Source organism: Ranitomeya imitator, chromosome 2, assembly GCF_032444005.1.
Source record: "Ranitomeya imitator isolate aRanImi1 chromosome 2, aRanImi1.pri, whole genome shotgun sequence".
NCBI classification, from domain to species: Eukaryota; Metazoa; Chordata; class Amphibia; order Anura; family Dendrobatidae; genus Ranitomeya; species Ranitomeya imitator.
This window is the reverse complement of record NC_091283.1, coordinates 25,522,584-25,538,292: the sequence shown is the minus strand read 5'-3', so window position 1 is coordinate 25,538,292 and position 15,709 is coordinate 25,522,584. Positions and strand designations below refer to the sequence as shown.

General features: G+C 45.3%; 1 protein-coding gene across 3 annotated transcripts in view; it reads left to right on the top strand.

The window, feature by feature from the left end:
* The window catches only part of LOC138661490 (class I histocompatibility antigen, F10 alpha chain-like), a 103,968-nt gene that overhangs the window by 24,221 nt on the left and 64,038 nt on the right, over window positions 1–15,709 (top strand). Inside the window, exon 8 of one of the 3 annotated variants that reach the window (XM_069746203.1) lies at window positions 686–2,759. The exons of 1 other annotated variant lie outside the window; for it this stretch is intronic. Coding sequence is in view for 1 of the 2 variants with exons in the window: in XM_069746205.1 (XP_069602306.1) it covers window positions 15,539–15,590 (52 nt within the window). In the remaining variant the exon portion in view is untranslated. Of the gene's footprint in view, window positions 1–685; window positions 2,760–15,467; window positions 15,591–15,709 lie in introns of those variants that run through there. One more of the 3 variants, XM_069746205.1, reaches the window with a different exon arrangement.

The window sequence follows — 15,709 nt, the reverse complement described above, 5'->3', positions numbered from 1 at the left end:
TGTCAGGACGGTGTTGTATTTTTCGTGGCGAGCTGCAGATTTTCTTAGTTCCATTTCATTGTACATACGATGATTGGATCATTTTCTGTTTTTCTTTTGAGGGATCAGCGCGGTTTAATTAAAAAAAAAAGAAGGAAATTTTGCTGTTTTTTCTTTTATGGCGTTTACTGTAGGGGTTTAGTAAAATAATATATTCATAGATTATTGACCGTCCATATACCGGGGGGGTCAGGAGAGAGATCCGTATGGCCGCCTGCAGTCAGTCTGCGTTTTCTGATTTGCCGATATTTTCCAGATCTCTGCTTGTCACCACTGGACAGACCGTGCGGCTCACACAGGCGGAACGCCACCATCACACGGCTGCAATTACCGAGATCAGGATGAGATTTATAAACGCAGACAATTAATGTTTCCAATCACAGCAGCAAGCAGAGATCCTACATAGCGGGGAATTAAAATACTAACGTATACAAGAGCCTGAGACTAGAAAATCATTGCTGCTTTCTTCCAGGAACTCCGTCACCCTTGTGTATAGCTGCGTGTCACATATTGCAGATTAATACTGAAGTACCGGCCTCCACCATGAATGACGGGGAGGCGCTGTTTCTAGGAGACTTGTTTTTTCTAATATCACACAATTTGCGCATCTTTTGTGATTTCCTGTCACCATTTTTTGTCATTTTAGATGAAGAAGAGAAAGGTGTAAGAAGTTTCCACGGCATAATCTGGAGATGACATTTTTCCTGTATTTCACACATTGTTATTTATTATAAATCTGGGCTGTAGAGGACGCCGCAGTCGGTGAGGTCCACGGATCAGATACTGGTATCACTAAGCTCATACATGGTATCCTCCCCCCGTATATAGTACTGGAGCATCTACTCTCCGTGTGCCGCAGCTCAGGGCCCCGCACTCCACCGTCACTACCACCTTCAGATAAATCCTGGGGTCTGTGATATCGGACTGTGATGGGTAACATCCGCTGGACACCAATTTGAAGGATTGTATTTGCTGTATATTCTGTGTGGTGTTTCCATGTACTTCAGCTTTACATGTGTTTTGCTCAGACAGGGAGGGTTCAGCCCGGCGGTGTGGAGGCGGCAGAGAATATACTCCGCTCAGTCCTGGTCAGTGAGTAGTTAGTCCGCTCCGGTCATATATCGTACTGGTCCATCCTTTGGTCCGGTACCAGAGTATAGAACAGGCCAAAGAACTGAAAACCTCCATCAGCTGCGCCGGCACTTCTAGTCACAAACACTTTCAGACTTTCAGGCCTGTTTGCCTTTGGCATCTCCACTTCTGCCATGTTTTAGAAGGTGTAGAAGGCTCATCTGTCCTCACCTACTATGGAAACCTGAAGACCAGACTTGTCCGGACCTGGTGCAAATCTGGGAATGGTCACATGTATGTAGAGTACTGCTGTGTGGTGCTGGGGCAGATAGACAGCGCCGGACTCTATTAGGCATCCATACTTGTTAGATATGATGGATATCACAAATCACATTGAAACGTCATGGATATGGCAAGTTATTATATTAAAGGGGTATTCCCATGATCCCATCCCAATATGTAGTAGGTGTAATAATATTAGCAAATACATCCAATCACATTCGCTATGTTGCTTAACCCGCATGCAGGGTATTTGCAATAGCTTAGATGTCCATGGTTACGACCACTCATACTGTGACAGTCACCGTAACCATGGAAACCTAAGGTCCTGCAATTCCCTACATGAGGAAAGAGACATAGAGAATCAGAAGAACTATATTATGTTTCTAAAATTGGAGGTATGTACTAATATTATTACATATTGGGATAGGATCTTGGAGATGGGAATACTCCACGGCAATATCTGGAATGACAGGTCAGTATGGAGGCTCATTATTGGTGTAGAATTGAGGTTTTTCATCATCATTAATGCTTAAAGTTGTAAAGTTGTAGTAAAAACAATTAACTTTTGCCATTTGAATCTTCACAAAGAAGGAGAGATTTTTAATGTTATTCTTCAATACATGTTGTTATGGTTACCGGCCACCTGTGTAGTGTAGCATAATGACTGTGTATAGCAGAGCTTGTAATCTAAAGCTGACCGGGAATATTACAGAGGTGCGTGATCCAGCTACTGCTCGTATCCCTGCGCTCCTCTGCAGCACCGCACAGTGCACCGCTCGCTCCAGCTCCTCTTCCATGCCGCCGGTCTGAACTGTCAATCATCAGGAGGGCACCGCCCCCAGGAAACAGTAATCCAGGAAACGGGAGCGGTGTGCTCCCAAAGATGAAGCTTTACAACAATCCTGGCATTGTTGGAAACACACACACAGATTTCTGACCAATCTGAGAAATGTCAGACACAAACATTTGGCTACAATTTGCCGAACATGATTTTCTAAATTAAAAACACTTGTTAGTAAAGGTCCATAGTCTTAGAAGACTTTTGGCTCATAAATATGTGTTTTTATCCAGGGTCATTAGGACCACATTGTAGTAAGAGACACAATTGTAGCATCAACCAATAATGAGTTGTGACCGAGAGTTTCTAAGCCTGAATGATAAGTGTTGGAGGCGGAGGGGCAGATTTCCTCTGCTGGGAGCCCATGGGTGTTCAGTGCCACAACAGCAAAGATGATCATTGACAGATCATTGTTACTATATATAGATTGCTTTAAGGAGTTGTCCATTTAAGAAAGAAAAATAATATATGCATATTTTATATTTTTACTGTGTCACTTCTATAAATAAATATATAAATAAGCTCTTAATTACTGATGTCCGTCAATCTCCTGATAATAATGCCCCCGTCTTCGGTCCAAGTAGCTTCACTTTCAGCCTCGTCCTCGACACGACAGTGTTTCCTATTTTGGCACATGACTGGTTCTGTGTGAATGGGGAAAGGCACAAATATAAAAGGCACAAATATTAGTCCAGTGCACATATATATATATATATATATATATATACATAGTGCACACATACACAGGGGCATATATAAATTATACACATAACACATCAATATATGGCCTCATTCACACGTCTGTGTTTTATCCGTGCTGTTCCCAGACAGAAGACGTGTTCGTTTTAATCTATGGGGAAGTTCACATGTTTGTATTTTTAACAGGCCATGTGTCTGCAGACAAATAATGACAACATCTCCATTGTTTTATTCAAGTCATTGATAAATATCCCCCAAACAAGTCTATGGGTCTGAAAAATCACCAAGCGACGGCACAGAAATTCCCTCTGAGCCATCCGTGTGGTCACCTGGCAGACAAAAAATATGGATATAATTTTAAGGCAACGATCGTAAAAACATTTGCTTAGTGGAAATGCACAAAAAAGATCTTGATTCAGCACCAAAAATGACCATCATAGCTGTTGAGTTCCTACCGCTGCACAGGGTGAATCTCGAACCATGTCCGCTGTGGTCTCCCATTCTCCTCCAGCCCCTGTGGAACCTGCTCAGCAGAGACGTCAATCCCAGCATCTGGCTGAAGCTGATACTGTGCACTTGGTTACTGCTGCTTTTCCAGGCTCAGCCCTTGTAGCCAGCACTGATCAGTGGCGAGCAGATGTTCTAGGGACCATGTTCTGCTTTTCCCCTACTGAGCATGCCCAAGGGTTGACCTCTCATTGGAGGTCGGGGGTCACATGCTCAGGTCCTGTAGCAGCTCCTATTGGATCACTAGGAAGGTCCTGGAGAACTTCCGCTATAAAAGGTTCGCATGGCCATGCGCTAGTATAAATCTATATTGTGTTATATAGTATAAATTGTGTGTGTGTGGATGTGTGCCTGTTCTGGTGAAAGCTCCGAATCATGCCCATCCCTAGTGCTGATGAATGCTCGCGAATGTTGGTGCTGTCTAGCGCCAGTTAGTGCCATCCAGCATCACGTCTATCAGCAGCGTGAACAAACCAGTGCGCTTACCTGTCCCTAGTTAGGGCGGTTAGTGGTGTCCGCCAGAGCGGCGCTGCACGCACCCAGTGCGCTACATCTATTTTATATTTGTTATCCGTTGCCCAACGCAAGTGGACTAGAGGGACTCTAACCCCGCATCTTGGGGCAGAGTTCTGTGACTCTTTACTTGCGTTTCCTCTGTGGTATTGCGGCCCTGTGACGCAACAGGGTTCGCTTCCTTCATACTGGGTGTAGCTAACCCGTGTGTGTTTTCATTATAAAGCCATTTACTGTCCGCCATTACCTAGCAGTAGGTATCATCTCTGCACGGTGGACCCCGGACTGCAAACGCACCTTATTCCATCTTTATAATTATTTAGTGCATTTCGCCAGCCCTAACAATAGCTCTTTTTAAAGTCTCGGCAGCACATTGTCCCGTGTAAACGTGCTGCCGAGAACCATGACAGCCTACGCACACTGGGTGATCTATCACTGACCTGTTACAGATCTCTCAGTGCACATCATATACTATGGCCTTCTTGTGTAAGAAGCCTATTAAACAACTGATAATCTGTTGTGACTATTGGTGTAATTGGTTTGAAATCTGTAAGTAGATTCCCTGTAAAGTTGGTCCATCGCACTGAATCGTTGTGCAGCCATTACATTACAAATGCAGAGGTCACATTTGTAAAATGCTGTTATACTTTTAGTCTCCCTTCACTCGTCCTGATGATACTGGAACTGGAAAAAACAGTAGTGGTGTTATCAGTGTTGCGTGTCCGTGTGACATACTTGTGTGCGTCATCCATGAGTACAAGTGCGAAATCCGTGTGCTATCTTACGTGACCTATATTTCTTGATGTTTCAGATTTTTAACCATTATAAAAATATAACAATCTGCATTTTAAATTGAGATTTTTGTGGATTTTGATCCGTTCCTACATTGGAAACAACCTTGAATGATCACATCTTAAAGGGAACCTGTCATCATGAAATGCAAGTGCCATAACATAGAACAGGAGGAGCCGAGCAGACTGATATATACTTTTGTGAGAAAGACCCAGTATAACTTGTGTTTTAATTACCGTATTTAATCCTCTTCTCTTTCTGGGATTTTTGGTCCGGTGGGCGGTCCTATCAGTGACTGACAGCTGTACCTGTATGTCGGACTGGGATGTCTGGGGCCCATAGGAGGAATTGACCCTAGGGGCCCACCCTACAACTACATGCAAATACCTGTAAGTCGTTATCCCTGTAATAATGGAGCATTGACTGTAAATCGCAGGCGGCTCCTGCTCATCTACTGTGCGCCTCCATAACTGGGATGTCCAATTACGGTAGTTTACATTAAAGGGTTTTTTGGATAAAACAAGTTATCACAGATCCATTGGCTCCACAGGATAGGTGATAACTTATTGATCGTTTGCGTCTGACCATTGGAAATCGCACCAATCGGAAGAACTGTGAAGTTTTATCCCTGACAGGGCACTTTTATCCCCATTTTAAAATGCAGCGGCATCCATCAATTCTCTTTGGGGCTTTCAGAAAAAAACAAGAGCAGTGCTTACAGCCACTGAGGGAATGAATGGATCAGTGGTCAAGTCGCACATGCCGCTCCTATCTAATGGGGATCAAAGCTCCACATTCTGCCAAGCGGTGCAGGTCCCAGCAGTCAGACCCTCATCAGTCAATAACATCACTTATCCAGTGGAGATGTGATTATTACTTGTTTTCGCTGGAGAACCCCTGTATTTGCATCTTGTTCCAAGTATTTAATCACTAATGGAAATAAAGAATCTTCTCCCAATTAATATCAGAAAGAACAATTGACCTCCATACACAACACAATCCACTATACCAAGAACAATAATACCACATACAAGGGAGAAGTACCGCCACAGCATGAATAGACCACATATTACAGCTAAATAGTGATCGAATAACATAGTAACATAGTAACATAGTTAGTAAGGCCGAAAAAAGACATTTGTCCATCCAGTTCAGCCTATATTCCATCATAATAAATCCTGTTGTGAATTCTGTGGCTGAATTCACTCCTGTGGTCACAAGTGGTACTGCAGCTTCTGAGTTTCCTCCCTCAGGTGTTCCGGGGAGCTCGTTAGCTGCTTCGTTATTTAACTCCACATGATTCTGTTTTCCTTGCTCCTGATCAATGTTCCAGTTTGGATCTGAGCTTCTGGATCTTTCCTGTGGACTTCTGCTCTGCTGGGATAAGTGCATTTTTGCTTTTTGTTGCTATATTTTCTGTCCAGCTTGTCTTTTGGTTTTGCTGGTAGCTCTGAGACGCAAAGGGTGTACCACCGTGCCGTTAGTTCGGCACGGTGAGACTTTTACCCCCTTTGCGTGGTTTTTGCTTTAGGGTTTTTTGTAGACTGCAAAGTTCTCTTTACTATCTTCTCTCTGTCTAGAATATCGGGCCTCACTTTGCTGAATCTATTTCATCCCTACGTTTGTCTTTTCATCTCACTCACAGTCATTACATGTGGGGGGCTGCCTTTTCCTTTGGGGTATTTCTCTGAGGCAAGTCAGGCTTGTTTTTCTATCTTCAGGCTAGTCAGCTCCTTAGGCTGTGCCGAGTTGCATAGGTAGTGTTTGAGGCGCAATCCACAGCCACCTTTAGTTGTGTTAGGATAGGTTCAGGGATTGCAGTCTACAGAGATTCCACGTCTCAGAGCTCGTTCTATATTTTTGGGTTACTGTCAGATCACTATATGTGCTCTGATCGCTGGTACACTGTTGGTCCTCTGTGTCACTGGATTGCGATTATAACAGTATCAGGAGCCTATACTAATGATTCTCAATAGAGGGAAAAAAGAAGTTCTGACATCATTTTTTTTTTTTTTGTTTTTCCTCTCAGCTCTGTGTTCAGTCTCCTTTTTTTTTCCCCTAGACATTTGGGTAATTCAGGACACAGGTGTGGACATGGATATTCAGGGTCTGTGCTCTTCAATGGATAATCTCGTTATAAATGTACAAAAGATTCAAGATACTATTGATCAGAAATCTATGTTAGAGCCAAGAATTCCGATTCCTGATTTGTTTTTTGGTGATAGAGCTAAGTTTCTGAACTTCAAAAATAATTGTAAGCTATTTCTGGCCTTGAAACCTCATTCTTCTGGTAATCCAGTTCAACAAGTTTTGATAATTATTTCTTTTTTGCGCGGCGACCCGCAGGACTGGGCATTTTCTCTTGCACCAGGAGATTCTGCACTGAGTAGCGTCGATGCGTTTTTTCTGGCGCTCGGATTACTGTACGATGAGCCTAATTCAGTGGATCAGGCTGAGAAAAATTTGCTGGCTTTGTGCCAGGGTCAGGATGAGATAGAACTATATTGTCAGAAATTTAGGAAATGGTCAGTACTCACTCAGTGGAATGAATCTGCGCTGGCAGCTTTGTTCAGAAAGGGTCTCTCTGAGGCTCTTAAGGATGTCATGGTGGGTTTTCCTATGCCTACTGGTTTGAATGAGTCTATGTCTTTGGCCATTCAGATCGGTCGACGCTTGCGCGAGCGTAAATCTGTGCACCATTTGGCGGTATTGCCTGAGATTAAACCTGAGCCTATGCAGTGCGATAGGACTATGACCAGAGTTGAACGGCAGGAACACAGACGTCTGAATAGGCTGTGCTTCTACTGTGGTGATTCCACTCATACTATTTCTGATTGTCCTAAGCGCACTAAGCGGTTCGCTGGGTCTGCCGTCATTGGTACTATACAGTCCAAATTCCTTCTGTCCGTTACCTTGATTTGCGCTTTGTCATCATATTCTGTCATGGCCTTTGTGGATTCAGGCGCTGCCCTTAATCTGATGGATTTGGATTATGCTAAACGTTGTGGGTTTTTCTTGGAGCCTTTGCGGTGTCCTATTCCGTTGAGAGGAATTGATGCTACACCTTTGGCCAAGAATAAACCTCAGTACTGGGCCCAGCTGACCATGTGTATGGCTCCTGCACATCAGGAGGTTATTCGCTTTCTGGTGCTACATAACCTGCATGATGTGGTCGTGTTGGGGTTGCCATGGCTGCAAACCCATAATCCAGTATTGGATTGGAATTCCATGTCGGTATCCAGCTGGGGTTGTCAGGGGGTACATGGTGATGTTCCATTTGTGTCAATTTCATCATCCATCCCTTCTGAGGTCCCAGAGTTCTTGTCTGATTATCAGGATGTATTTGAAGAGCCCAAGTCCGATGCCCTACCTCCGCATAGGGATTGTGATTGTGCTATCAATTTGATTCCTGGAAGTAAATTCCCTAAGGGTCGATTATTTAATTTATCCGTGCCTGAACACGCCGCTATGCGCAGTTATGTGAAGGAATCCCTGGAGAAGGGGCATATTCGCCCATCGTCATCACCAATGGGAGCAGGGTTCTTCTTTGTAGCCAAGAAGGATGGTTCGCTGAGACCGTGTATTGATTACCGCCTTCTTAATAAGATCACTGTTAAATTTCAGTATCCCTTGCCATTGTTATCTGACTTGTTTGCTCGGATTAAGGGGGCTAGTTGGTTCACTAAGATAGATCTTCGTGGTGCGTATAATCTGGTGAGAATCAGGCAAGGAGATGAATGGAAAACTGCATTTAATACGCCCGAGGGTCATTTTGAGTATCTAGTGATGCCGTTCGGACTTGCCAATGCTCCATCTGTGTTTCAGTCTTTTATGCATGACATCTTCCGTGAGTATCTGGATAAATTCCTGATTGTTTACTTGGATGACATTTTGATCTTCTCGGATGATTGGGAGTCTCATGTGAAGCAGGTCAGAACAGTTTTTCAGGTCCTGCGTGATAATTCCTTGTTTGTGAAGGGATCAAAGTGTCTCTTTGGTGTGCAGAAAGTTTCATTTTTGGGGTTCATCTTTTCCCCTTCTACTATCGAGATGGATCCGGTTAAGGTCCAAGCCATCCATGATTGGACTCAGCCGACATCTCTGAAAAGTCTACAAAAGTTCCTGGGCTTTGCTAATTTTTATCGTCGCTTCATCGGTAATTTTTCTAGCATTGCCAAACCATTGACCGATTTGACCAAGAAGGGTGCTGATTTGGTTAATTGGTCTTCTGCTGCTGTGGAAGCTTTTCAGGAGTTGAAGCGTCGTTTTTGTTCTGCCCCTGTGTTGTGTCAGCCAGATGTTTCTCTTCCGTTCCAGGTCGAGGTTGATGCTTCTGAGATTGGAGCAGGGGCGGTCTTGTCACAGAGAGGTGCTGGTTGCTCTGTGATGAGGCCGTGTGCTTTCTTTTCCAGGAAATTTTCGCCCGCTGAGCGTAATTATGATGTGGGCAACCGAGAGTTGCTGGCCATGAAGTGGGCATTCGAGGAGTGGCGTCATTGGCTTGAAGGAGCTAAGCATCGCGTGGTGGTATTGACTGATCATAAGAACTTGACTTATCTTGAGTCTGCCAAGCGCTTGAATCCTAGACAGGCCCGTTGGTTGTTATTTTTTGCCCGCTTCGACTTTGTGATTTCGTACCTTCCGGGCTCTAAGAATGTGAAGGCGGATGCTCTGTCTAGGAGTTTTGTGCCTGACTCCCCGGGGTTATCTGAGCCGACAGGTATCCTCAGGGAAGGAGTAATTGTGTCTGCTATCTCCCCTGATTTGCGGAGGGTGCTGCAGAAGTTTCAGGCTAACAAACCTGATCGTTGTCCAGCGGAGAAACTGTTCGTCCCTGATAGGTGGACTAATAAAGTTATCTCTGAACTTCATTGTTCGGTGTTGGCTGGTCATCCTGGAATCTTTGGTACCAGAGAGTTAGTGGCTAGATCCTTCTGGTGGCCATCTCTGTCACGGGATGTACGTGCTTTTGTGCAGTCCTGTGGGATTTGTGCTAGGGCTAAGCCCTGCTGTTCTCGTGCCAGTGGGTTGCTTTTGCCCTTGCCGGTCCCAAAGAGGCCTTGGACACATATTTCGATGGATTTCATTTCTGACCTTCCCGTTTCTCAAAAGATGTCAGTCATTTGGGTGGTCTGTGATCGCTTTTCTAAGATGGTCCATCTGGTGCCCTTGGTTAAATTGCCTTCCTCCTCTGATTTGGTGCCTTTGTTCTTCCAGCATGTGGTTCGTTTACATGGCATTCCTGAGAATATTGTTTCTGACAGAGGTTCCCAGTTTGTTTCGAGGTTTTGGCGAGCCTTTTGTGGTAGGATGGGTATTGACCTATCTTTTTCCTCGGCTTTCCATCCTCAGACTAATGGCCAGACCGAACGAACCAATCAGACCTTGGAAACATATCTGAGATGTTTTGTTTCTGCAGACCAGGATGATTGGGTGTCCTTTTTGCCATTGGCTGAGTTCGCTCTTAATAATCGGGCCAGCTCGGCTACCTTGGTTTCTCCATTTTTTTGCAATTCTGGGTTCCATCCTCGTTTTTCGTCAGGACAGGTTGAGTCTTCAGACTGTCCTGGTGTGGATTCTGTGGTGGACAGGTTACAGCAGATCTGGACTTAGGTAGTGGACAATTTGACCTTGTCCCAGGAGAAGGCTCAACTTTTCGCTAATCGTAGACGCCGTGTGGGTCCCCGACTTCGTGTTGGGGATCTGGTTTGGTTATCTTCTCGTCATATTCCTATGAAGGTTTCCTCTCCTAAGTTTAAGCCTCGTTTTATTGGTCCGTATAGGATTTCTGAGGTTCTCAATCCTGTGTCTTTTCGTCTGACCCTCCCAGACTCCTTTTCTATACATAATGTATTCCATAGGTCGTTGTTGCGGAGATACGTGGCACCTATGGTTCCATCTGTTGAGCCTCCTGCCCCGGTTTTGGTGGAGGGGGAATTGGAGTATATTGTGGAGAAGATTTTGGATTCTCGTGTTTCTAGACGGAAACTCCAGTATCTGGTTAAATGGAAGGGTTATGCTCAGAAAGGGTTTTTGCCTCCGATGTCCATGCTCCCGATCTTGTTCGTGCCTTTCATGTGGCTCATCCTGGTCGGCCTGGGGGCTCTGGTGAGGGTTCGGTGACCCCTCCTCAAGGGGGGGGTACTGTTGTGAATTCTGTGGCTGAATTCACTCCTGTGGTCACAAGTGGTACTGCAGCTTCTGAGTTTCCTCCCTCAGGTGTTCCGGGGAGCTCATTAGCTGCTTCGTTATTTAACTCCACATGATTCTGTTTTCCTTGCTCCTGATCAATGTTCCAGTTTGGATCTGAGCTTCTGGATCTTTCCTGTGGACTTCTGCTCTGCTGGGATAAGTGCATTTTTGCTTTTTGTTGCTATATTTTCTGTCCAGCTTGTCTTTTGGTTTTGCTGGTAGCTCTGAGACGCAAAGGGTGTACCACCGTGCCGTTAGTTCGGCACGGTGAGACTTTTACCCCCTTTGCGTGGTTTTTGCTTTAGGGTTTTTTGTAGACTGCAAAGTTCTCTTTACTATCTTCGCTCTGTCTAGAATATCGGGCCTCACTTTGCTGAATCTATTTCATCCCTACGTTTGTCTTTTCATCTCACTCACAGTCATTACATGTGGGGGGCTGCCTTTTCCTTTGGGGTATTTCTCTGAGGCAAGTCAGGCTGGTTTTTCTATCTTCAGGCTAGTCAGCTCCTTAGGCTGTGCCGAGTTGCATAGGTAGTGTTTGAGGCGCAATCCACAGCCACCTTTAGTTGTGTTAGGATAGGTTCAGGGATTGCAGTCTACAGAGATTCCACGTCTCAGAGCTCGTTCTATATTTTTGGGTTACTGTCAGATCACTATATGTGCTCTGATCGCTGGTATACTGTTGGTCCTCTGTGTCACTGGATTGCGATTATAACAAAATCCCCAGATCTACGTCCTTCTACAGAACCTAATAATTGTATGATACAATATTGTTCGGCTCCAGGAAGACATCCAGGCCTCTCTTGAACCCCTCGACTGAGTTCGCCATCACCACCTCCTCAGGCAAGCAATTCCAGATTCTCACTGCCCTAACAGTAAAGAATCCTCTTCTATGTTGGTGGAAAAACCTTCTCTCCTCCAGACGCAAAGAATGCCCCCTTATGCCCGTCACCTTCCTTGGTATAAACAGATCCTCAGCGAGATATTTGTATTGTCCCCTTATATACTTATACATGGTTATTAGATCGCCCCTCAGTCATCTTTTTTCTAGACTAAATAATCCTAATTTCGCTAATCTATCTGGGTATTGTAGTTCTCCCATCCCCTTTATTAATTTTGTTGCCCTCCTTTGTACTCTCTCTAGTTCCATTATATCCTTCCTGAGCACCGGTGCCCAAAACTGGACACAGTACTCCATGTGCGGTCTAACTAGGGATTTGTACAGAGGCAGTATAATGCTCTCATCATGTGTATCCAGACCTCTTTTTATAATGTCACATACAGTACAAGTGCCAACTACCGCCACAAGATGACTGGACTAAATATTACCACCACATAGTGACCAAATAATACAACATACAAATGTGTATACTGTAAGTGTACATATAATATAGTGATCCCAGTGACATTATACACAGGGGCTCTGTATATATGCCACGGGTGTGTAAGATGCTACAGACAGCCACTCTGCATCTGGCTGCAGAAGGTCTCTGCGTTTGGCATTGCAGACGCCTTCTTAATCCTTGTGACTTTTGGACCCAGTGGCAACCTCCCGCCAGCTGTAATTGACACACCTGGACCTGGGTGTTTATAGACTCCCAGTCTGCTTCAGGGAGTCATTGGTGATATTCACATTTTCCCTTGTCAAAGCTTGGAGTGATAGCAGTAGGCTGCTCGGTGATTGGTGTGGAACCAATATAGGGACAGTATGGGAGGCAGGGTGTTATTAGATCTGCCTAGGGGTCTCCACTCCCCCTTTCCCTAGCGTTTGGGCTTCCTTCCCCTCATGTTGCACTTAGTCTTCCTACACTGTGCGTGACAATATGGTGTCAGTGTACAGGTAATACAGAGATCACCAGTGACATTACACTCAGGAGCTCTGTATATAGTGTTAGTGTACAGATAATACAGTGATCACCAGTTACATTATACACAGAAGCACTGTATATAGTGTAAGTGTACAGGTAATAAAGGAACTCACCAGTGACGTCTCTAGGTGAAGTACTTCATCTTCGCTTTTTTTCTTTTTAATCTGGCAAAGACCACCATCACTTCTTCCAGCTAGAACTCGTCTGTCCAGAAAATACCACACTGTTATCAATAGCTGATCGTTTCCAGACAACTCTCCCCTCTTATGTCCCAACTTATACACTACGTCAAATGAAGAAAAAAGGCAACTGTCACGACTCCGCTATCGGGTGATCTGGGACCAGGGACTCCTTTACTGTCCCTAACATTAGTGGGCACCCTAGCTTGCCCTATTCCCTGGGATACTTCTGAAGGTGAAGATGCCAGGGCCGCCACCCTTACCTTATCACCTTAATCTGCCTTCCATCTGTTCCTTTCCCCCACCCAGGAAAGAGGGGAGCTGCCATGCACTGCAGTACACCAACCCGACGAACAAGGCAACTCGAACATGGGATAACTGAAAATACCAAGCATACAAATATTCACTCACATATATCAGAGGAATGTATCGGGGAGTGGAGGATGGGGAAAAAATAAGAGAAGGGAAGGGATTTATCACACTTACAAACCTATACCAACAGTCATAGATAACTCCTCCAAACTCCTCATATAAGTACCAAAAACACCTATACTCCAAGCCATGCAGATAAGCTAGCTCTGACATGTGTTTGAATCAAGACCCAGGCTATATAGGGTATAGGAGTTGCTAACCGAGCTCAGCTGAGAGGTCAGACTTCCAGAGCTTCCAACATGGCCAATTAACCCCTATTCTGCCAAAATAAACACCATTTGAAAAAGAAGGTGAAGTGATTCTTTTCAGCATAGGAGTAGGAGCAATCAGACGCTCCTCTCTGTTGCAGTAACCCCATGACAGTGACATAGTGCACCCTGCACAGTAACAGGAAAGCCCTATTGTCACCCACATAACAAACAGTAATCTAAAAAGTAAATTACATTACAGCAGTAATGTTCCTTAATTGGCTCCTACTGTAATTATGTCCCCAACTTGCCACCATAAAGTAATAATGAAGGTTCCTCATTTTGGCCGCCATACTGTAATTAAGTCCCTCAACTTGGCCTTTTTCATTAATAATGTCCCCCTGTCTTGGTCACCTATGCTCTCTCATCTTGGGTTTTTATGTGACTTGTGCTGGCCCGTATGTCTCTGGTGCTGGCCCCTATGCCCCTGGTCGCATGCCCCTGATCTTGGTCCCTATGCCCCTTTTGCTGGCCCCTATGTCCCTGGTTCTGGCATTATGCCCCCTTGTGCCATATCTTGGCCCCATACCCGTAGCTCCATGTCCTGGCCACATGCCCCTTGTCTCATGCTCTTGGTCCCATTGGTCTGATCCCATGCCCCTGGCCCCATATTCCATGCCTCATGTCCCTGGTCCCATTTCCATTGTGCTGGCCCATATGTCCATGATGCTGGCCCCTATGTCCCTGGTCCTGGTCCCATGACCCTGGACCCATGTCCCTGGTCCATGGCCCCGATGACCCTGGCCCCCATGTCTCATGTGCTGGCACCATGGACCTGATCCCATGTCCAAGCACCATGTCCTGGCCCCATGCCTCTGGTCATATGTCCTGGTCCCATGGCCACATGTCTCTGATACCATGTCCTGGCCCCATGTCCCTGGTCCATGGCCTTCATGTTCCTGGCCCTCATGTCCTATGTCCCAGGTCCTTGGCTTTCATGTCCCTGATCCTCATGTCCCTAGTCCCATGACCCTCAGGTCACTGGCCCCCATGTACTTGGTCTGTGGCCCTCAAGTCCCTGACCCCTATGTCACTGCTCCCTGGGCCCTATGTCCCTCCTTGCCCCGCATCTTGCCACATCCACGGAAGAAGAGAAAAAACATTTATCTGCCCTGCCTGCGCTCCTGGCGCCGCATGACATGCTCTCTTCAGATCTGGCGCGGTTGTGTTAAAATGACCGCCGACATATCGAGTCACTCGTCTGTCAAGGTCACTTTCATGCACTACCTGCAACAGGCGCACTGACTTCAGTCGCCGGTCTCTGCCATTTTATCTTTTGGGGTGCAGACTTTCTGCACCCCAATACATTTCAACTAAAAGTGCTTCCTTGCACGCACATTCAGTTAAAACTAGCCAGCCCCCTCTACGTCCTGCTCAGGGTCCCACTGAGGACACGGGGCCACCGGAGAATCGTCTGGTGTCCCGGTGCTCTAGTCCGACCCTGCCTGTATGCACACTTAAAGAAAGAAAGCCATCACTCACTGCCAAGTTAAAATCCCAGAGAGTGCAGAGGATTTAATGGTTCAAACGTGAGTTATGCAGAATATTTGATCAAAAAACTATATATCAATCTACTCAGCTCCTCTATAACATGGGGCCTGTGGACGGGGCGGCATTTCTATGGTGACAGGTTCCCTTTCATTTCTGAATCACATCATACTTTCACTTTTAGTTTCTTTGTAAGCCCTCCTGAGTCTGCCCAGCAACTGATGATCATTTTCAGACTAATTTTCCTATTGGAGAAAAATTAGCAACTGTCCAATCAGACCGCAGCTCCTTCCCTTATATATAGTACGGCCCATTTTTTGTTTTCTTCTGTTCAGCTTCACACTTCTAAATGACAACGTCATCAAGTTCGTAATTTATATCACATACGGGATGGAGAAGGTGTACGCCGTGATATTTCTGAGTATGTCTGGAGTATATTCTGGTGAGTACGGAGGCGCCTGTTATATCCATTATATAATAATTATTATTATTATTAATACGGCCGTCTGCCACTGCGTTTATGTCGTTAAAAAAATATGGGTTGTAAAACTTTGCATTATA